The sequence below is a fragment of the Cibotium barometz genome, chromosome 36, assembly GCF_041138505.1.
Source record: "Cibotium barometz isolate CiBa-2024 chromosome 36, ASM4113850v1, whole genome shotgun sequence".
NCBI classification, from domain to species: Eukaryota; Viridiplantae; Streptophyta; class Polypodiopsida; order Cyatheales; family Cibotiaceae; genus Cibotium; species Cibotium barometz.
The window spans coordinates 31,855,709-31,878,692 of record NC_141081.1 but is presented as its reverse complement, the minus strand read 5'-3'; the positions used below and the strand labels follow the sequence as shown (position 1 = coordinate 31,878,692).

General features: G+C 41.5%; 1 protein-coding gene across 4 annotated transcripts; it reads right to left on the bottom strand.

Moving 5' to 3' along the window:
- Window positions 1-3,622: 3,622 nt before the first annotated feature.
- On the bottom strand, window positions 3,623-8,576 carry LOC147617801 (uncharacterized). 4 transcript variants are annotated; one of them, XR_015262257.1, is made up of 5 exons: window positions 8,217-8,576; window positions 5,315-7,236; window positions 4,569-5,068; window positions 4,079-4,495; window positions 3,623-3,972 (listed from the first exon to the last, which is right to left on the bottom strand). XR_015262257.1 is itself a non-coding variant. In XM_086776060.1 (4 exons), the coding sequence occupies exons 1-4, from the start codon at window positions 8,285-8,287 to the stop codon at window positions 4,490-4,492; spliced, it is 2,499 nt and encodes an 832-aa protein (XP_086632186.1). In that variant the 5' UTR covers window positions 8,288-8,576; the 3' UTR covers window positions 3,623-4,489. The 4 variants fall into 4 exon arrangements, 2 of the variants coding, with proteins under 2 accessions (XP_086632186.1, XP_086632185.1); XR_015262256.1 differs by having other exon boundaries at window positions 4,079-5,068; window positions 8,217-8,572; XM_086776060.1 differs by having other exon boundaries at window positions 3,623-4,495.
- Between the last annotated feature and the right edge of the window lie 14,408 nt (window positions 8,577-22,984).

Sequence of the window (22,984 nt, the reverse complement as noted above, 5' to 3'; positions counted from 1 at the left end):
CATGCTAGGCTTTGCACTTTCTTCCCTTACTCAACTCACTCCCTACATCTTCCTTGTGCTCTTTGGCACCACATTTCTCAACAGTTTGCACATGTTACAGTGTTTCCCTGTGCAGAATATTCAGGTGATGAGAACAAACTACGATGAGAAGTAATGCGCTTACTAACACCACTGTCAAAATACTAAATATGTACATTTGTAACATCCATGCATAAATCCTTATCTAAAGGGTCATAACTGTATTGAGCCCAATCATCATGTGCATAGTTTGCAGACTCTTTCTTTTCTACATTGGATGCTGATGCGTTAGCTACTACATCCATACCTGAGTCTTTATTTTTCTCCTTCTCCAGTCGTTTCCTGCACTCATTAATGTAGTGACTAGGTTTCCTAGAATAGTTTCATTTGCCCTTTTTCTTTGGCTTGTCGCCTTCCTTGTCTGCAGGCTTGCCTGATGACTCTGATTTTGGCTTGTAACTACCATGAGGAAAGGTTTTTCCTTTGTCTTTTTGTTGACTGGCAGCAGCAAAAGCCTGATTTCATGTACGCATGACAGATCTATTTTGCATGGATTTCTCTTCTTGCAAGAGCACAGAAACCAATTCTTCAAACTTCAAGGCATTTGGATTGCCTTTCATTATAGGGGTAGAAGCAAAACCTTAATATGAGTCCGGCAATGCTTTCAAGACAATAAGCACCAATGAAATGTTAGGATATATTTCATTAACACTGGCCAACTGCTCCTTAAAATCCTTGATTTTTATAAGAAAACTTTCCATGGAGTCTCCCATATCCATATGATCTAACTCTAATTGCTTGCGTATAAATATAAGCAAACACATGCTTCATTACGTACCTGGTACAATGATGCAAGTGCATTCCAAGCATGTTTAGCAATCCTGCATGACTAAATGTGAGGAATGATACTCCTCTTAACTAACAAAGCAAGCATCGCATGAGCTTGCGTATCTCTTCTATCCCACTTTGTTTGTTCATACGTAGGAGGTATGCTATGTTGTGGTAGTGTACCATGTGAAACTGAGTCCGTGTCTGCAGATGTGCCGTCTGTATCATGCTCATCAGAAGAACTAGGACGTTTCTCAATGCTAACTAGAACATTCCATAGCCCTTTAGCTACTAATACATGCCACATTATATAGGACCATAATGGGTAGTTGGTCCCGTCAAGTTTATCCTCAACGGATAACATCCGAAATACATCACTGTCTGCCATTTCTGATAATACCCAAGCAAGTAATCACGCAACCTACAAAGTGCTGAATACTCTTTCCTGCAACCAAGGTGACTGCTAATAAGGTCACTGACAATGGAGACTTGCAAGGTATATGAAAGAAATGAAGAGTATAGTGAGTAAAAATTTTACTCGTAAGATATGTAGAGATCGATGTCGCTGAAGTGAAGCCCCTAGATGCTTTCTCATGTATCTGCACACCCATCTGTAGTAGATCTAACGAAACTACTCCAAAATCCACTGAAGTACATTGCAAATCCAATCCCCAAAGATGTCTGACTGCAGAAAACTAAAAACCGTGCGAATGGCCCCCAAAACATGCCCGAAACGAAAATCTGACCAAAAAGCTGTGGTACAAAGTACTATAAACTTCACGGTCCTCTTTCTTCTCCCAAAAGGGCTCCTTGATCCAATTCAAAAGGGAAGGTAACTCGGGTGAGGGGTAGGCAACAACACGGGTAAGGAGCGTATACTCTGATACTAAATGTTGAAAATAAGGTTCCAAGAATGTGTGCGCGCACACACAGTAGAGAAGCTTAAGGGAGCGCGCGCACACACACGCACACACAGTAGAGAAGCTTAAGGGAGCGCACACGCGCGTGCACACACACACACAGAGCAGAGAAGCTTAAGGGAGCACACAATTAGATGATAGATAGATCATGAATGTGTGCTGTACAAAGACAATAAGTATACCCAAAGATGGGTGTATACTAGCACGGGAGAAAAAACCTCCTAAAGAGGAAAAAAGTACCCCGGTTGGTCCTAGTCTATTCACACACATCACTACTAAATATGGCTACAGTTTATGTGTAGTACCCTTAGACAAGGGTCTTGTACCAAATATGGCTACAGTTTATGTGTAGTACCCTTAGGACAAGGGTCTTGTATAAAAAGTGGGTCCATAAAGAATTTGAAAAGTAGTAGATAGGGCCTGACATGGGGTGAGACTCACCCATCCACATTGGTACCAAACATGCCACTAGTCCCATAGAAAGACGTAATGAAGGGCTTGTGAAAAATCCATTGACCGTATTGGGACATGATCTCAAAGGGCTTCCAAAACCTAGTATCTGGCATGTCTCGAAAGTGACTATGGCCATGGAAGTATCTGACCATGCCATAAAGGTCTATCTATTGGTGGAAGTTTCTCTATGGTGGCAAGGGGTATGGGGGTCGTCTGTGTATGAAAAGTTGTAAGAACTTGCGCCAAGACCACCTTCTTTTGGTTGGTATGAACTTGGGATCAATGCAGACTTCTCCGAGCACCGAGCCATGTATTACTGCCACATTTGGTGATCACTAAGGAGATAGGGTATGTGCCACTCGAGTTGGAATCCTATGTGACTTGTTGTTGGGTAGTCCCTAGGATCAACAGAGTGCCAACCTCCTTTGGTGTACCCACGGATAGTCGATCTTCCACTAGACAAATAGGTGATCTGTGTGTTGGTTCACTACACAAAATTTGGCCATGTTGAATGGGGTGTTGCTTTTGAGTAGTTGGCAGTGGTTCCTCATTGAGATTTGACCCCTCATGAAATGATTTAAGGATGCAAGGCTTGTGGTGGATGTAGCTAATGAAGTGGTTTAGTTGTGGGAGAAGATCGAGGCTTTGGAGTTGTTGGGGTCGAGCAGTGGATGAGGTAGGGGCTCCCATGGAAGATACTGTGGATAGCTTGACAAGAGGGTTATGGATGGGGGTTAGAATAGGGCTAGTTGGAGAGGTGGGTGGGTTTGGCTTTGGGAGATCTGCTTTGTTACTCAAACTGTCCAAAGAGGGGGCTTGATTGGCTTGCAAGGTTGCTTCTCCAGAAGACTAGTGGCCGCCCTAGGTTCCTTATTAGAACATGTCAAGGTCGTTCTCCTCATCCTCAGGCTTATAACTTTGGAAAATATGTGCCTCGTCAGCGGAGATGTCCTATGGGTAAGCATGGTCGTGAAGCCTCTTGCTCTTAAGACCGACCATAAATCAATCAAAGAACGATAAATCATCCACTCTTTCACCCATGATGCATCTCATGTGGAGATACTTGGTTCTACCAATGTAATCCCACATTGTTTCTCCCTCCTCTTGCTCAAGGTTATACATTCCCTAACTTTAATCTGTTTTGGTGAGCTCTATCATTTAGTCACCATCTTAGAACAAGCGAAGCCCTTGCGAGAAAGACATCAACTGAATAACTGACATCTCATTCCCCTTGACCGAGTACAATGACAAGGATGACACATTCCATTAGAATTATGTTAGCAAAATTATCTAGAATGCAAAACCCAAAAATGATCCCCCAACTATGCAGACACAGTAAACATAGAAACGCTGTATTCTCCTAAGCGAAAACCCGCATCCATCATTGCACTAAACCAGAGAACTAAAAGCCAGGCACCCCCCAGTTAACAATCCAACCAACAGCATGATGGTTAACATGCTCGCAGGCATATAAAGTCCCATAGAAACAATACAGGTAGCCGAGCTCAGCTTTACCCAAGCAACCAGGGTTTGTTCCCAAGCATATCAACTGCAAGTTTTATGTGCATTCAATTTGTATCTTCGGCTTCATGTTCATGGTGCACCTTCAAAGTCCGATCTTTAGTAGACCAGCAGCAATAAAAGGATGGCGGCTATTAGTGTCCCATGGCATTTGGAAAACCTGGGGGATCTTTGCTCTGTTAATTGGTCCCAAAATATCATGGTAGCTAGAACACTCTACCTCAAATTTCATCTGGTAATCACACAGAGGAAAGACCATGTCAATAAGCAAGCCATGCATCAAAGAAATGCAAGGATCCAAGAGAAGCACCTTGTTAAGAGCATTGTATCATCCTCACCTAGCCCTGATATGAAGATACTCAAGAGGTACTCCATATCAACATTCCAAACAGCCTGTATGTATTAACAGTTTAAGGCCAGCCCATCAGGTTGGACACTGTAAATGAACTTATCTACAGTTGAGCCATCATTGATATCCACCAAAAGTTCCCCTTTTTTTCCACTCCTCTCTTCATCCTCAAAACAAGGTTTTCCTAAGGTAAACACCTTAGAACCACAGTTAGAATACTGCACAGACTGCTCCACAAGCTCCTTCACATGCTCCTCATCTATCTTCTCTCTCTGTAGGACTTGTGTCTGAGCTTCAGAAATTCTTGTGGACAGCCTCTGCAAGGCCAGGCATGCTTTATAAGCTACATCCTGTAATCCTTGCTCAGTTTCAGCCCATATGTTATTCTTGAGGAAGTGTTCTAGAGCTGATTTCTCCTTCAAAAATTCCATCAGTAGCTTCTCTTTTCCTTTTCTCTCTCGGTCACAAATGATATGTGCCTGAACTAGCTGGGCCTCCACAACAGCCAGCTTGTATTCCCTGTCTTGCAGCTCAGATTCAGCCTCTACAGACACCTTTGTCAGAGTCAGGTCATGTTCCATCTCCTTCTCTGTGAGCAAATTTTGAAGGGCTGAAACCTTCTCCTGCAAACTGCAAATCTCTCTCTCATGACCTTCCTCAGTAGAGCTACCTAGAACCTTGTCTCTATAAACCATGAACTCGCCCTCCTTCTGTTTGAGGAGCTCCTCTAATCTTGTTTTGTCATCATTAGCTTTTGCCAGACTTTTGTTGAGGGCCTCAATCTGGCAAACCCTTCTTTGGGCTTCATCTTCCATGTTTAGCAGCTGCCACCGGAAAGCCTCCATCCTTTCATCTCTTGCTTTCATCTGCCTTTCAAAAGCACTGATCTCCTGCCAATATCTCTGCTCTAACTTAGATGCGTACCGAGCCTTCTCCAGCCCCACCCGGTCCTGCAGCCGGGGATTCTCAGGTGCAGTGCCTGTGTATCATAGATAAGAAAGATGTAACTTCACAATTTCTTTCATCATGTGTTGTGGGCAAGCCCCATCCCTCCCACACACAAACACACCCAAAACCCCACCTCCGCTCTTTCAATACACACACACACACACACACAAAACCCCTTTTGCAAACCTTATGAACACACAGAGGGTGCCAATGAACACAATTAAGCTGAGATTCAGAAAAATAGGCCTTGTCATCTCAGTTAGTAGAAACACAGCACCTGTATGTTCTTTCTCCTTGTGGAATATCCCAATGGCGGCTTTGGATGTTATATAGAGCTTCTTCCACTTCTCGATTTCTTGCTCTCTGCGAGCCTCTGAGTCCATGTACTGCTTTAGCAAAGTCTTCGCAACCGAAAGCTGAAATTGTTTGGTGGCCAGTTCAGCTTCCATGGACTCCTTGAGAATAATCAAACCTCTGTTATCCATGAGCTCTGCATGATTGAAGCAGTCGTGTTCTGCAAAACTAATCATATGCTTACTATCAGCCATATGCACCAACATGTTCTCTTCAAGATCGGTCACCCTCTCCCGGTACAAAACCAGCCTGTTCTGCAGCAGCTTCACCTGCTCCTCAAATGCAGACTGCAAGCTCCTGATCTCAACATCATGCAGTTTCTGCAGCTCTTCTATCATGTAAAACCCACCAGAATCTGTCCTGCTTCCAAAGCTGTTCCGTGGCCTAAAAATCTCTGTTCTCAAGCACGACCGAGACTTATCTTCTACAAGCTCCTTCCACTTCTCCTTCTCTCTTTCGGCATGGCCAAGTTTGGCCTTGATTATGGCAAGTTCCCTCTCGAGCTCATGTCGGCCGTCTGTGTCGGTATTAGCCATCTTGAGCATGGTAGATATGGTGTCTTCTTTCTCCTGTGTAGATTTCTGCAGCTGGCTGATCTCAGACGACACCTGAGCAAAGAGCTGTTCATAGTGGTTTTTCTCCTGAGTGAGGACAGTAAGGCTGGTTTGGGCAGATTTAACGCCTTGCAAGGCCTGAGAATTCTCCATCTCAGCCATTCTGAGTCGAGTTTCTAGCTGTACTATGGTTTCATCGCACTTGGTAAGCTCGACGGAGTGGGTTTGTGCTTCAATGGAAAGCTTCTCCTCCAGCTGAAAGAAAGAGGATTCAACAGAGGCTAGTTTCTCTGCAAGGGCATTCTTCTCCTGTTGCTCTGCTTGAGCTTCTTCCATGGTAGCCATGATGAGAAACTCCTGTTCACCGATGCGTTCTTTGAGCTCTGCAAGAAGACCCTCTCTCAGCTCGCATTCTGGACAGGCCTGCTGCTGGACAATACTCAGGCGCTCAACTTCCTGGCGGAGGCCTTCTTGCTGGTCGAAAGATCTCTGCAGCTCCTGCCATAGCTTCCTCTGCTCGTTTCTGAACTCCCTCTTCTCTGCTTTCCAAGCTTGCTCTCTGCTGGCAAAGATGGACACCACTCTCTCGTTTGCCTTGCCGTCTTCTGCTCGCTGTCTTCTGAGCTCGAGAAGCTCGCCCTGCAGATGCTCAATCTGCTGCAGGAATCCAGAATGCTCTGCTGCAGATTTCTCTGCAGCCCCCGATTCTTGCTTCGCCTTGGCTTCAAGAACCATCGACTTCTGCGCCATACGCTCCAAGCGGGAGGTGGCGCCTTGCATACCCCTGCGTAGAGTGGTGGCCTTTGAAAACCCCGGGTTCACAGTAAGCGTTTTGAGGCAGGGGTTTCGCAGCAGGCCGAGTGCGCAGAGAGCGATGGCGAGGCCGAAATACTCAGCTGAGAGAGGCAAAGGTTCTGGCGACGTGAATAGTGATATGGAAGCTTCATCAGATTGGAAGCTACGGTGGTGAAGTGTTGGTGCCATGGAAGCTTCATCAAAGGGAGAGCTATGGTGGTGCATAATTGGTACCATGGAAGCTTCATTAGAGATGGCGCTATGAAGGAGCAATGCTGTGTTGAATGGTACCATAGAAGCATCATCAATAGAAAATTCGTAAGAGGGGGAGCTATGGCGCAGCTCATCAGAGGGGGGACTATGGCGGTGCGGCTTGTGGAGGGTTAGTGTTACCATCTCCTCCGCCGAAGGGGAAGAAGAAGGACATCTTTCTTGAAGTTCCTGCTCCTCTTGCTCACAATTTCTGCCTGCGGATGCAATCGCCATACAATCGGCCCTGCACAGAACCATTGAAAACGTATCTACCAGCACAATTCTGCTATTCCGGCACGCAATTTCAAGAATTCAGTGATGATCATTCAGGAGATAAAAAGCTTTTAGAGGAGTTAACGAAGGTCTGGCTATGGCGAGAAAAACCTATCTATGCCGAATTTTTTGCACTAATCGCGCGAAACAAAGCTCTGGCTATGGCGACCATGGGAAACCAAAAGCTTGCCAAGGCCAGTAAGCAGCAAAATTACGAGGAGATGAAGCACTTCACAAGGAGGTTAAGAATCTACAGCTATCGCGGAAGAATTTTGATAAAACAGTAACGGATACAGCAATAGCAACAGAAGCTAAACCTTTGAAGCTATGGCTATGGCGGCGCAAGAGAATTGGACAGAAGCTAAGCTATGGCTACAGTGGAAGAAGAGAATTCTAAGAAAGGCTAAATCCCTTGAAGCTATTGCTATGGCGGAAGCAGAGAGTTTCACAGAAGCTATGGCGCTAAACATTGACAGAAGCTCTGAAATTGTGAAGCTATGACAACGGACACGTGCTTTGATGGACCCAAAATCAAGCCCAGTTGCCCATCAAGAAGAAAACTAGCTTTTTGCCGAGATCAGAGAGACTAGCCATAGCTGCCAACCCTTAATGACAGAATGTGGGTTCCAAGAAAGCCATAGCCATAGCTGCTAACCTTAAGAGAATACTGCAGCAAGCCATAGGCAATGATGATCTTAGTGGGCAAGCTAAGCTTCGGTAGTACGGTGCCACCTTTCATCATTATCACTATCCAAGTGCGTATCTCTGTACCATCTGTGCTGCTTTTTTCAGTGCTTGTCGATGCTTGCTTTGCAGTGCACAGACAGTTTCTTGGAACCCATTCTCTGTGTGGCTGTGCAAAGCAAAAGTGAAAGACAACACAGAGAGAGAGAGAAAGAGAGAGAGACACACACATATCCCCAAGTTCACAACCCATGAGTAGAATCTCACCTTGCCTCGCATGCAGTAACTTTGCTGCCACACAGCATGTGCGCCGCAATGCAAATTTTTGAGAGGAACATGTTAATGTTGGGATCATTAAAATGTATTTAGTAATTGTGCAGCCTTTCACATTGGTAACGGACATCCACAGTTTTTTTTGCTGTCATGGTTCAATCAATACCCGGGCTGTCATGGTATAGAACAAGAGCCCTTACCACTAGGCCATCTCCCCCACTCCATAGTTGGACAACTATAAGTGAAACTTTACTCTTTCCTTTTTCTTAAGAAAAATTATGATAGAGAATACTAAAATTTAGATGCCACTACTGTTAATTCCAACCCAATACACCCTTTTATAATTCCAACCCACTACTGTTAATTCCAACCCAATACACCCTTTTACAATTCCAACCCAATACACCCTTTTACAATTCCAACCCAATACCCCCTTTTACAGAGGCATGGACGCAACCGTTGGGCTATAGCATTGGGAGCCAAATAACGATCCCAGTGGCTCACCCACCATCGAACACCAGTCGGACAAACGGATCACCCACCCTTGGGGGACGGGCCATTGAGATCTACCCCTTTTTGCTAAAAGGATTGTGTCTGTAAAGACCCTTGGCCATCAAAGGGCCATTAGTTAGCCCCGTCGCACTCTGGGGGCAAGTAAAAGATAGGAGAATCACCATCCCCTCCCACGTACTTTTGTCCCACCACAAGGGTGTGTAAATTTAATAAATGTTAAAATTTTGGACTTTTTTCATTTGCTTTAAAACTTGTGCCTTCTTTTCATTGGTAAAAGCTACCAACCCTCCTCCACAAGAGTAAGGTAGCAACCAAGGTGGTGTTCGGAGGAGTGGAGCTTCCAAAGCGAGCTTGGGGAGTCCCCCTTTCAAGGGTACCATCAAACCAATCTTAACCCTCCTAATTTCTAGGGCCTCAACTAACCCTACACAGGAGAGGTTATTGCAAGGGTTTCCTCTTTCTACTAACCCCGCTCCCTCATTGGGATGTGGCTCTTAAATAAGGGAGATCGTTGTGGGTCAGGGAGGTGATATCTAGCCTTTTTCACAAATGGGGGTTATGTTAGTAAAGACCCAAGTTCCCAATTGGGTCGCCACATAAATAAATGGACAACAAAATGATAAATTGAGACAATGACAAGTGGGCAACCAAGCTAAATTGAGTAGATGACAAGCAGGCAAGCATCATGCATGGATAAAAGGATGAAATTCCAAGTGAGTGGGTAGCCAAGAGCGAAGTCAAGAACAAGCATATAATACTATTTTATGTGGATAGAAATGCCACCTTCATAGCTTCTTGGAGTTAGAAGTTAAAAACTACATATTTTATTATTGTGTGGACAAAATATGTTATCTTTAGGACTTGGAAGTTGGGGAGCTTGAAAGCCATAGGTAATTCCCAACACGCACCATCATCATCATCACCTCCAATGTAGTACCCAGAATCTTCTTCTTTCACAATCACCACCATTCTTTTTTAAAATTAATTTTAAATGACCTTTCTTTTTGCTTCAATATGAAGCAACATCTTATCGTTCTCACAAAACCATATCCAAAGTGTGATAAGAAAACAAAGCATCTTAGGGTCATTCACAAGCAATACTCACCCAAGCTATGCAAGTGTTTGCATGGATGCTTTGATATGAAGCAACAGCTTATCCTTCACAAAAGTGTGATATGAAAACAAAGCATCTTAGGGTCATTTCACAAGCAATACTCACCCAAGCTATGCAAGTGTTTGGATGGATGCTTTGATATGAAGCAACATCTTATCCTTCACAAAAGTGTGATAAGAAAACAAAGCATCTTAGGGTTGTTTCACAAGCAAAACTCACCCAAGCTATGCAAATGTTTGGGTGGATGCTTTGATATGACGCAACATCTTATCCTTCACAAAAGTGTGATAAGAAAACAAAGCAACCAATACTCACCCCCAAGTTTGGATGGATGATTAAAGACTTGCCCACATTCACACTTAGGGCCAACGATCATAGCTTCCCCACCTCGTGAATTATTTGAGCAAACAACAAGTCAATGGCCATGCATTACATTGATAGTCTCTTTTGGCATTGGATAGGATCTCCAAGAAACTCAAAATCTATGCCACAATCTAACCTCATCCTTCCTAACAACAAAATGAACTTGGCCATAACATGTCAATTTATGTCATCCTTTTACCGAGTCATTTGTCCTTGCTTGTAAAGCCCTTCTTGAATGTGCACTTGCATTTCCACCAACCTTCATGCCCAAAGGCCTCACTTCTAAGAAAGCTTCTATATAACATATATGCACAAGGTTACATAAAATCATGTTAGTTTTTTTAGTAGTTCTTAATAGTTTGAAAGTTTTTTATTACTTAAACTCATTATATGTTAGGTTTGTGTGTGTGTGTGTGGGGGGGGGGGAGGGGGAGGGGGGGTATTGGTGTGTTATAATATCACTTGAAGTTATGCTATTTACAGTGACAAATTAAAGTTGTGTGAACTTGGGTAGTGCTTGAAATTTTAAAGAAGGAGACTAAGTTGTGTGTACTTGGGTAGTTCTTAAACTTTTAAAGAAGGAGACTAGGTTGTGTGTACTAACGGTCCCAATGGCTCGCCCACCATCGAACACTGGTTGGATAAATGGATCACCCACCCTTGAGCCATTCAAATCTGCCCCTTTTCGCAAATGGGGTCGTGTCTGTAAAGACCCTTTCCCATTGAATGGGCATTAGTTATCCTCGTCCCACTCCGGGGGCAAGTAAAAGATAGGAGAATCACCATCCCCTTTCAGGTACTATTATCCCACCACAAGGGTAGCATTGTGTAAATTTAAAAAATTTGGACTTTTTTCATTTGCTTTAAAACTTTATGCCTTCTTTTCATTGGTAAAAGCTACCAAACCTCCTCCACAAGAGTAGGGTAGCACCCACCCTTTCAAGGGGTACCATCAAACCAATCTTAACCCTCCTAATTTCTAGGGCCTCAACTAACCCTACACAGGAGAGGTTATTGTAAGGGTTTCCTCTTTCTACTAACCCCGCTCCCTCACTGGGATGTGGCTCTTAAATAAGGGAGATCGTTGGGTCAAGGAGGTGATATGTAGCCTTTTACATAAATGGGGGGTTATGTTAGTAAACACCTTAAGGATTAGAAGTCAGAGTTCCCAATTGGGCCACCCCATGAGAAAATGACAAGTGGGCAGCCATGGCTAAATTGAGTAAATGACAAGTAGGCAAGCATCGTGCATGGATAAAAGGATGAAATGCCAAGTGAGTGGGTAGCCCCAAGAAAGAAGTCAAGAATAAGCATATAATATTATTTTATGTGCATAGAAATGTCACCTTGATAGCTTCTTGGATTTATAAGTTCAAACCTATATATTTTATTATGGTGTGGACAAAATATGTTATCTTCAGAACTTGGAAGTTGGGGAGCTTGAAATCCATAGGTAATTCCCAACACTCTCTATCATCATCACGCCTCCAATAGTACCCAAAAAAAATTTCTTTCACAATAACCACCATTCTTTTTTAAAATTAAGATCTCATCCACATGCTCCATGCACCCTTGTGCCATCCTTGTGTTCATACATGTGCTACCTTGAAATTTCCATGTGCTACCTTTTTGACCTTTGGCTTCACCTTTTACAAATGACCAAACAAATCAACCTTTTCCAATGTACCCTTAGTCTATTCTTTTCGAATGTGCATGCTCCTCCCCTTGCTCTATTCATGTTGCACCCTCACACATTGTTTTTCTCAACATGGATATGACCTCCAAGAAATTCAAAAACTATGCCACAATCTACCCTCATCACTCCTAACAACAAAACGTGGCATGACACTTTATGTCTCCTTTTACCGAGTCATTTATCCTTGCTTGTAAATCCCTTTTTGAATGTGCACTTGCATTTCCACCAACCTTTACGCCCAAAGGCCTCAATTCTAATAAAGCTTCTATATAACATCTATGCACAAGGTTACATAAAATATTTCTAACTTAAAAGTTCTCGAAAATACACACACCATCAACTATAAATCTACATACTTTTGGGATGTATCATCTTTGTGACTTTACTGTCCACAATGTGTGAAGCGACATTTTCTTTGAAAGGTTGCTAGACAATCCTAACACTTAAATTTTTATCATCCCAAATGCTTGATAATCAATGAAAACCACCTAACTTTTTCAATATAATGAAGCATTATGTCCTTTTTAATCCCTAAAAAGTAATCATTTTTAGGTATGATAGGAACACCGTTTTACTTCGGTCATCGTCAAGGCTAGACTACTCTAGGAAATTATATATTTTGGGAATGATTGCTCATAATCCCAAATTGATTCTTTCAAATAATCTCAAAGTAATGATTGAAAGCATTTAAAAAAATCACTAAAGTTGTACCATTGGAGCACGTATATAGATACCTTCTTAGGTATATATATACACCTTAGAAGGTATATAGATACCTTTTGAGGTATATATATACATCTTGGAAGGTGGTACCAACCTTCAAAGGTATATATATACACCTTAGAAGGTGATACTAACCTTCGAAGCTGGCGTATGAAATGTTAGTGCCTTGAAGTTTGATCATGGTTCTCTTTATTTGCAAATAAGCACTAATAGTATAGATATGGCCAGTACCTACACAAGCACATATGAGTAATCTTATAATTTTATATTCTTATTTCAAAAAAACCAAGCTAATATTCCTCTTTTTTTATCTCCCCTTTAAACACCAATAAGAGGGGTCTAGTACAAAAAATATTCCTACCCATTTTCTTGCATTTTTTATATAAACCTTTACCTTTCTTAAAATGACACAGCCTTGAGGAGATCAAGGAAGTAAATCTCACTAGCTCTGGTGATGAACCTAAGCTAATATTCATTGCCAAACCACCATTAAAGTGGTGGAAACATTGAATTTTAGATAACTAAGAAGGGGAGACAACTTGTGAAGGTGCAACACCACCATTAGAGGGGTGGAAACACTAAATTTTAGATAACTAAGGAGGGGAGAATGTGAAGGTGAAACATAATTTTGAGTTTGTTGGTATTGATGTTCACATTAGTTTTTTAGTATTTCTTGACATTAGTTCTTATTTCTTAAATTCATTATATGTTAGGCTTGTGTGTGGGGGGAGTGGGTACTGGTGTGCTATAATATCACTTGAAGCTACGCTATTTGCAGTGACAAATTGAAGTTGTGTGTACTTGGGTAGTGCTTGAACTTTTAAGGAAAGAGGCTAAGTTGTGTGTGTTAGTGCTTGAACTTTTAAAGAAGGAGATTAAGTTTTATCCTTGAACCAATTCCATGCAATCATCACATATCTCTTTTTTAGAAAGAATTGCAAGGCTCATATACTTAAGTTTTATCCTTGAACCAATTCCATGCAATTATCACATATCTCTTTTTTGGCAAGGCTCATATACTTAAGTTAAGAAATATTCATAATAAGGATGGATAGAGGGTGCCCATGTAGCTTAAAAAGATGATGCGAGTTAACACGTAATCTTCAATGAAGGGAGCATGGGATATGTAGAAGATTCAACCACCATTGTGTTGAGATATCAAGCTCAACTAGTGCTATGGCAGACATTGATGACTCGCCTGGGTGATAGCTTCCAGACTTATGTCATTGGCATGGTTGGTAGGATTATGGTTGATATGCCGCCAGTGGATGATAGGCTGTGTAACTGCCACTTTGGAGTACTAGAGTTATGGCATAATTATAGTGCCAGCTCATATAGTCAGGTTCACACTATAGACCGGCGACCACTTTGTATGTTGTAGGAGAGTACTTTCCCTTTATGTATGTACTCTTATCTTTTATTTATATGGTTTTAGAGAAGATAAGAAGATAAAAGAAAATTCAGCCATCCATCTCTCTTGTGTCTTGTACTCTTTTTTTGTGTGTGTGTGTGTGTGTGTGTATGTGTGTGTTTACTTACAAGGAACTCAAGCTCTCTCTCTCTCTCTCTCCCCTACATTCTCTTTATGGTATCAGATCTCGTAAGTGTTTGTTTGAATGGGCTTGGCAAAGAGTACAAGCCATTCAAGACCTCCATTGCAGTTAGGGAGAATATTCCCAACTTTCGAGACTTGGTGTTTATGCTGATCATAGAAGAAAAGTCTTTAGGTGAGGACTCTTCTTCACAAAGCAAGAACACATTAGAACAAGCCTTCTACTCCAATTCAGGTAGAGGTAGAGGTAGAGATCGTAGTCGAGGCCAAGGTGGTGGTGGCTGACAAGGAAATTAGAATTTTGGACAACAATAGTCCAATGATTCACAACAGCAATCATACACAGGTGGAAGAGGCCAATCTAGAGGCAAGGGGAGCCAAAGAGGCTGAGGTGATTGGCAAAGAAATCAGAATGCAAATAGCATAGAGTGCTATTATTGTGGCAAACTAGGGCACATGACAAAGGACTACTATAAAAAGTAGAATGACATTGAAAGTTGCAGCAAGGCAACTATGCATCATCTAGTAAACAGGGAGGTGATGACGAAAGTGAGCAACTGTTTGTGATGCAGCACATGCTCAATTCCATAACAGGAGATGTGTCAAGATCTCAAGATAAATGGTATGTGGATTTTGGTCCCTCTAATCACATGACAAATCATGTTGAGTGGTTTAGAGACATGCAAAAAATGGGAAAACCAGGTTATGTAGAAACAAGTGATGATACTATGCATCCCATTGCGCATGTTGGTAAAGTGCCATTGTCTATGCAGGATGGCAAAATGAAGTACTTGGTAGATGTACTTCATGTTTCAAATATTACAAAAAACCTGGTTTCTGTTGGACAGATACGGTTGAGCAGGGTCTGCAAGGGAGGTTTAATCCTCAAGGATGTTTTGTGGAAGACTTCAAAAATCAATGTTGCTTGGTTGCAAAGGGCAACAAAAATGGCAAGATGTTTTCTTTCGATATGAACACGCCTGAAGTAAAGGAAGTCATGCATGTTTGCACATGGAACAAGTGTCACTGTAGATATTGACATATGGCACAAGCGCATTGGTCATGTGAATGTACAGTGAGACTAAAGACTATGCACGCCCAAAATATTGTTGCAGGTTTGCCAAAGTTTAAGGTTGATGGTATGCATAAAGTATGTGAAGCATGCTAGCTTGGTAAGTAGGCCAAACATGCTTTCCCACACGAAAAGCATGTCAGTGTAAGGCCATACATTCAGATGTACGGGGACCGACCAAGACTGCAACAATTACATATTGCAGGTACTATATTACATTCATTGATGAACACACTTGGAAAGTGTGGGTTTACTTCATGAAGGAGAAAAATGAGGTGTTTGCTCACTTTCAAAGATTTAAATCCTTGGTCGAGAAGGAAAAAGGCATGCAAATAAAATGCATGAGATCAGATGTTAGGGGAGAATATTTCTCCAATAAGTTCAGCGATTTCTTGAGGAAGCAGGGAATCAAGAGACAGTTTACATGTAGGTACACTCCGCAACATAATGGTGCTACAGAAAAAAAAAATAAGCACATTACAGAAGTGGCACGTGCCTTGATGGTGGCTGAAAAGAATATGCCACATTATTTTTGGGCAAAAGCAGTAGCAACTGTTGTGTACATTATGAATAGGACACCCATTGTAGCTGTTCACAATATGATGCCTAAACAAAAGTTTACAGGCATAAGACCGGATGTGTCTCACTTGAAAGTGTTTGGGTGTATTGCATATGTGCATGTTCCTGAGGATGAAGTGAGAACAAAGTTGAATCCTAAGGCAGAGAAATGCATCTTTATTGGTTATTCTATGGAGTAGAAAGATTATAGATGTTATAACCCTACCACTCGTGAGATGCGAGTAAGCAGAGATGTTGTTTTTGACGAGATGAGTAGCTGGTAGCAACAAAAGATGCAAATGTAAGAAGTGATGATGCCACACCACATATAGAGTAGCAATCACAGGTGCTTAGTGAACCTGGAGAGTCCTCTAGCAGTGGATCTAATGTTAGCCCATGGTCAAGTACGTTGAGGGTAGATGTAGGTATCATGAAAAGGGAAGGAAAAGGTAGATCAACCCTTTGTGCCTGATCTGTTAGTAGGTCACTCACATGTGAATGGTGACTCTAGCGGCTCTGAGCAGAGCCTTAATGAGGTTACTCCTGGTGTAAGGAGAATGAGGGTTGTTTTGAGGACACCTGGCAGTGATCCAGGTGTACACAGGTCCACGAGGGTTAGGTACCCTGTTGACAGGTTGAGATATGATGGATATATAGCCCATCATTATGCTTACATGGTTAAAGCATAAAAGAATTGGAGTCCACTTGTTTTGAGCAGGCACTTGGAAATAGGAAATGGGAAGATGCCATGAATGAGGAGATGGCAGAATTGGATACACATTTAGCCCAGTTGCAAGAATGGCAACCGTGAGAGCTCTCATTACTATGTCAGTAGAAAGGGTTGGTCTTTACATCAGATGGATGTAAAGAATGCCTTCTTGCATGGTGATTTTCAAGAAGAAGTTTACATGATGCAGCCACCAGGTTATGAGAGTGATGCACACCTAGATTTTTGTGTGCAGGTTACACAAAGCCTTGTATGGCTTAAAGCAGGCACCCAGAGCATGGTCAAACAAGATCGGGGAGTATCTTCTTACCATTGGATTTCAGATATCCAATGTAGATTTTTCACTTTATGTGAAAAAGATAGATAGAGGGATCATGCTATTAGTCATCTATGTGGATGACTATGTCATCACTGGTGATAGTGATGACATACATGAGCCAGGAGGCTTTTGAAGCAAAAGTTTGAGATGAAGGATTTAGGTGAGCGGTGGTATTTCTTGGGCATAGAGGTGGTGAGATCACCTCATGGCATTTTGTTATTGCAGAGGCAATATGGCTTGCACATGTTGTCCAAGTATGTTATGACAGGCTGTAAGCCTATTTCAATGCCATTGGAGCAGAACACGAAGATTTCCACAGATACAAGTGAGCTTTTGGAGGACCCCACTACATACAGGCATATAGTGAGTAGCTTGATCTACATGACCATTACTAGGCCAAACTTGAGTTATGCTGTTGTACTTGTGAGTCAGTTTTTATGCAACCCCAAGGAAGCCACACTTGGATGTGGCTAGATGGATTCTCAAGTACATAAAGTCCACAGTTTATTATGGACTTTTCTATGAGGCTGGTATAGAGATACAACTACATGGGTACACAGATGCTGATTGGACTGGTAGTGTTGTAGATAGGAGATCTACCAGTGGTTTTATTTTCTCATTTGAGAGTGTTGTTGGGAGTTGGAGCAGTGAGAAGCAGCCAACAGTTGCCTTGTCGAGTTTAGAGGCAGAGTACAGGGGTGCTACTGTGGAAGCTTGTGAGGTAGCTTGGGTTCAGAAGTTGGTGATATGGGTGAGCCCGTGGATAGGACAGTTATCATTTATTGTGACAACATGAGCAGCATATAGTTGGCCAGTAACCTATGTACTCTTATCTTTTAGTTATATGGTTGTAGTAGAGAAGAGAAGAAGATAGAAAAAAATTCAGCCATCCATCTCTCTTGTGTCTTGCACTCTTTGTGTGTGTGTTTGTTTGTTGCAAGGAACTCAAGCTCTCTCTCTCTCCCCCACATTCTCTTTACATTGGAGGGGTGGAAAAAATAAATTTTAGATAACTAAGGAGGGGAAACAAATTGTGAAGGTGCAACACCTTTGGGTTTTTTGGTTGATGTTCACATTATATTTTTAGTAGGTTTTGATGTTTTGAGCATTTTTATTGCTTAAACTCATTCTATGTTGGTTTTGTGTGTGTGCATGTGTGTGGGGGAGAGGGTATTGGTGTGCGCCATAATATCACTTGAAGCTTTTTTTATTTCCAATAAAAGGATGTTGTGTACTTGGACATTGCTTGAACTTTTAAAGAAGGAGACTAAGTGTGACCCTTGTAGTCCCTCCAAAACAAAGCATGAGGCTTTTTTTTCAAGGGAAGAAATGGCATGTGGAAAGCGCTTGAGTTAGGTTTTCCTTCGGGATTCGAAGGAACCTTGAACCAATCCCATGTAGCAATCATTGTATATCTCTTTTTTGGAAAGAATTACAAGGCCAATTTTCTTAAGCAATATTTGTAATAAGGATGGATACAAGGTGCCCATGTAGCTTTTTTTTAAAAATGTTGGTTTACCATGCAATCTTCAATGAAGGGGGAGCATAGGATATGTAGAAGGTATATCTTATCCACCCCAGTGTAAGGGTGGAAACATTGAAGTTTTAGATAACTAAGGAGGGAAGACGGCCTGTGCAGGTGCACCTATGAAGGTGCAACACCTTTGGGTTGGTTGGTTGATGTTATTCACATGGTTCTTTTAGTAGTTGATGTTTTTTTTTTTAATTTCTTAAATTCCTTCTATGCTATTGTTGTGTGTGTGCATGTGTGTGTGGTGGAGGGGGGAGTAGTGTGCTATCATATCACTTGAAGTTATTTTATTTTTCAATGACAAGTATTAAAGTTGTGTACTCGGGTAGGTTGGTTGATGTTGTTCACATGGTTCTTTTGAGCATTTTGTATTGCTTAAATTCCTTCTATGTTAGTTTTTGTGTGTGTGCATGTGTGCATGGTTGAGGGGGGAGTAGTGTGCTGTAATATCACTTGAAGTTATTTTATTTTTCAATGACAGGATTAAAGCTGTGTACTTGGATAGTGTTTGAACTTTTAAAGAAAGAGACTAACTTTGAACCTTGAACCAATTCCATATTGTATAATATCCCTTATTTTTTTTAATAGAATTGCAAGGCTAATATCTATTTAAACTTTGAACCAATTCAATATTGTATATTGTCTATTAGTTTGGAAAGAATTGCAAGGCTAATATTTATTTTCACACATATGGTTGGTTGGTTGGCCTTTGTCTACTTCTTCATATTTTTTATGATTTTTTGGTGAGTTCTTTCGGGGAGAGGACTTATAGCTTCCCTAGGTAGCCATGTGAGAGTGTTTTCGTCTAGTAGCCCTATGCTTATGGTAGTTTTTCTTTTACATTTTTGCCTCCATGGCAAGGTGGAAAAGTACGGTATGGTAAGGTATGCATTCAGGTATGGGTTGAGATTTTGAGGTATGTTAAATGCGTAAGGTCCGTAAAAACATAAAAAATATACTATATAGTGTACATATATATACAGAAAAATGAATTAAAAAACAATTCATTTCTAAACATTCAACCACAACACAATTACCAAAATGAAAGCTCCATCTGTTAACATGTTTCCTTCACTCTATCATACTCTCAGCTTTGGTTCTGCAATGGCGATGATCGGCGGCTGGAATCGCATCATCATCATCTCTCACTGCAATGTCTATATCAATGAGAGGAATGGCTATATTCGTACTTTGCATAAGTTGGCTAAAATCGGTGATAGTGGTTGGCCTAGGGTTTTTTTTGGCCCAAAATGTTTTTAAAGACTACCACGTACTTGCCAATGAGGTGATAGCTCAAGTGGTGAAGGTTTTTGCCTAGGACCAAGAGGCCTTGGGCTCAAAACCCCCCTTGGTGCTTCCTCGGCGGCATCACCTATAGGTGGATAAATATAGGCTACAAGTGGGCGTCTATGGGCAGTGAAAAATCAATAACTATGGGAGGATCTTGGGCCAAAGGTCAGTTGGGGGAGGGAGGGAACTTGCCACATACAGATCCATACAATATGTTACAATACCATACTGTACACTAAAACATACCTTATAATAAGGTATATCGTATTTATGCAACCTTGCTCCATGGCTTGGGTTCAACACTTGTTTAAGGTTCTCCTTATTTGGTTGCTTATTAGCACTTGTTATAGATTCTCCCTATTTGGCTATTCGAATTTTGCTCAAAGTAGTCTTTGAAAGTAAGCAATTGCTTTGACAGTAAGCAATTGCTTTGAACCCCACATTGGTTAATGATGGGATACGCTTGTGGTTGGTTTAAATGATGGGAGATATGCTTGTGGTTGGTTTAAATGATGGGATACGCTTGTGGTTGGTTTAAATGTGCTATTTTGCTCATTGATACTTAGAAAAAAAAAAGTGTTTATGTTACACAAGTCAATGCATGACCATGTGAGTCAAAGGACAACAAGTGACGTGATTTCTATTAGTACCAAGGATACAAGGAGTAGTCACAAGTTCTTGAGACATAAAGTTTTGGAACAATGATAAGCGCATGAACAATGTCTAGGGTGCACGATGATCACACATATTTAAAGATGTCAATGATAAGATCAAGTACAATAATTCAAGCTAAATTATAAGCCTATATTAACTAAAGACGTGTTCCTAATGCTTAAAGACTAGAATCAAAAGACATGGAAATACATTTTTTGTTTTGAGCTTCAAAGAAATAGGTAGCTATAATGTTAGGCACATGTGGTGGCACTAATGTATGCCCAATAATGTGCATCTGCCATTTTTGTTCAATTTAGAAGCTGGGAGAATAAGGAGTCAAATACTAGACTATGGAATAAGTGGTTATATATTTCAAAGCGCTCAATAGATCCTTGCATCCTATTTTTTACTTTGGGATCTCTTTTTCTCTACTTCCCTCTTAAGCTCTCTTGTTTCATGGTACTTATGTGAGCAACTAGGTTGTCATTAGCTTATGTATACTAATTTTTTTAAAGGAAATTTCACCAAACTAAAGATTGAAATTGGTGTGAGCATTGGAAGCTCCCATGGGTTTCACTTTTGAGAGAGGGTGGACTCTATTTGTGTTGAATCTTCACATTAGGTTTGCAGTGAGCTTAGTGTGAGAAGCAAATGAAACATGGGATGAAAGATCCCTACCCCCTCTGCGCAACGAAATCGGGGGTGCTAGCAGCGGAAGTAGCACTTCTTGCGCACAGGGCGGCAGAGCCTCTCACTCGGGGCCTCGCCCACCACGGATATCTAGACAAGAGACTAATCCCTCGGTTCTTCCAAAACCGCGAACCCTGAAAAACTTCCCTCACCTAGAAAGCACGAGTGATTCCTCCAGGATATTTTTATTCTAACGTAGTCAATGTTGTAATTCGAGCATTGTGATGAGCTATGGTGGATCAAACACTAGAATCAACATCGTTAACAAAGTGATTAGCAAATAATTAAGATGTAATTAGTGGATAATTAGCAAATAGATTAATGTAGGCATGGATACTCAAAAACCAGCAAATTCTCATTAGGGCAATGCCTCAATTTATAGAGTTTACATCAAGCATCAAATCCCATTGATTTCTCCATGATTCACTCCACCTCTTTTCCCTGATTCTCTCCACCTCTTCACTTTTCCCAGAATATCTCCCTGAATAACTCCACACTTCCCAGAATATCTCCACACTTCCTAAATCTTCTCATGCTACCCTTTATTCTCTCCCGGTAGATTCTTCTCACCTTTTCACAGGTTCTTTCACATTTACATCTTCTCTTTTATAGCCTCTAACCAAGGGCTTGTTCTCGCACACACCCTATTCACTTGTATTTTCAACACCTCCCCTCAAGTGAATAATCTCTAGCACACCTGGACACTATACCAAGTTTCCCTCTTACTTGATAGCCCGCGACCAGTGCCTCAAGTCCCTAAACTCCATAGTCCTTGACACTCTCTCTCTCTCTATGTGTCCAAGGCTACTACTATAAGTGCCCGCGACCTTGACTAAAGTGCTCACACATACATCTACCACGTGGCCTACATCATCGGTGGCTCAAAGGTGGTTTTACTTTGTTGGGGCAGGTTACATTGGGTTGTGGGGTCTCTCTCTCTCTCTCTCTCTCAGAAAAGATGATCCGACTCCACTTCCTTTGGAGCCTCCATGAAGTTTGCCGACGTCGTTCCTTATCCACTGGGTTTGCTGTAGCAGTCTCTCGCCATGTGTCCTGGCTTTCCACATTTGTGGCAAGTGAAGGTCCTTCCTCCTTCTCTGCCTCTTCCTTGTCCTCATCCTCGAGAGAATCCTCCTCAGGTGAAGAATGCCTTTTCTTCTCTTGCTGTTGAGTCGAGCCATTTCTTCTCTTTGCCTCTGCTCTCTTGCTCTAGTAGAGCTACTTCTATCTCGTGTAGCTTCAATTCAGGTACATTCTTTAGTATTGCTACAATGTTTTCATAATCACCTTTGTCCACACTCTTCAGAAGCACTGCTAGTGCCTCATCATCTTCTACCTTTTGGCCAATAGCTGCCAGCTGTTGCTTAATGCTTTTATATTTGTTCAAGTGAGTGATTAAAGGTTCACTTTCCTTCATGTCCAATTTGTAGAATTGCATTAACAGATTTATCTTTGAATTTTTTGCTTGTGTACCAAATAATTTATTGAGTTCATCCCATGCATTTTTTGCCCATTGTATCCCTGTGATGTGATGAATGATTTCATCATTTAAACTGAGTGCAATAAGTCCCAATGCTTTTTCATTCCTGCTCTTCCACTCATTTTTTCCTCTCTCTGGGCATTCATCTCTCCCTTCAACTAATCCCCACAGATTTTTCCTCATGAGCAAATACATGGTTTTTGTCTGCCATGTATAAAACTGCTCCCCATTAAATTTGGCTATTTCCTGTGCTGAACTCATGGTGATGTGAAGGGGCTCTTACCTCTTGATCCAATTTCAAGATTCAAGGGCAGTGTCTACCCTTTTACAACTCAATCTGGTGTTTAATAGATGATTACAACAATTTTATCAGCATAAAATCACTAGAAATTACATTAAATTAAGGGTAACCAATTTGTACGGGATGGTTGGAGTATCAAACCAACTCCGATTTGCAATCTGAAGTTATAGGGATTTGTA

Excerpts from the sequence above, each read along its gene's own strand:
- LOC147617801 (XM_086776059.1), bottom strand. The coding sequence starts at position 8,287 with ATGTTCCTCTCAAAAATTTGCATTGCGGCGCACATGCTGTGTGGCAGC. Across the intron at positions 7,237-8,216 it reads GTTACTGCATGCGAGGCAAG|GGCCGATTGTATGGCGATTG; the intron begins GTGAGATTCTAC and ends GGTTCTGTGCAG. Across the intron at positions 5,069-5,314 it reads CAAGGAGAAAGAACATACAG|GCACTGCACCTGAGAATCCC; the intron begins GTGCTGTGTTTC and ends TATGATACACAG.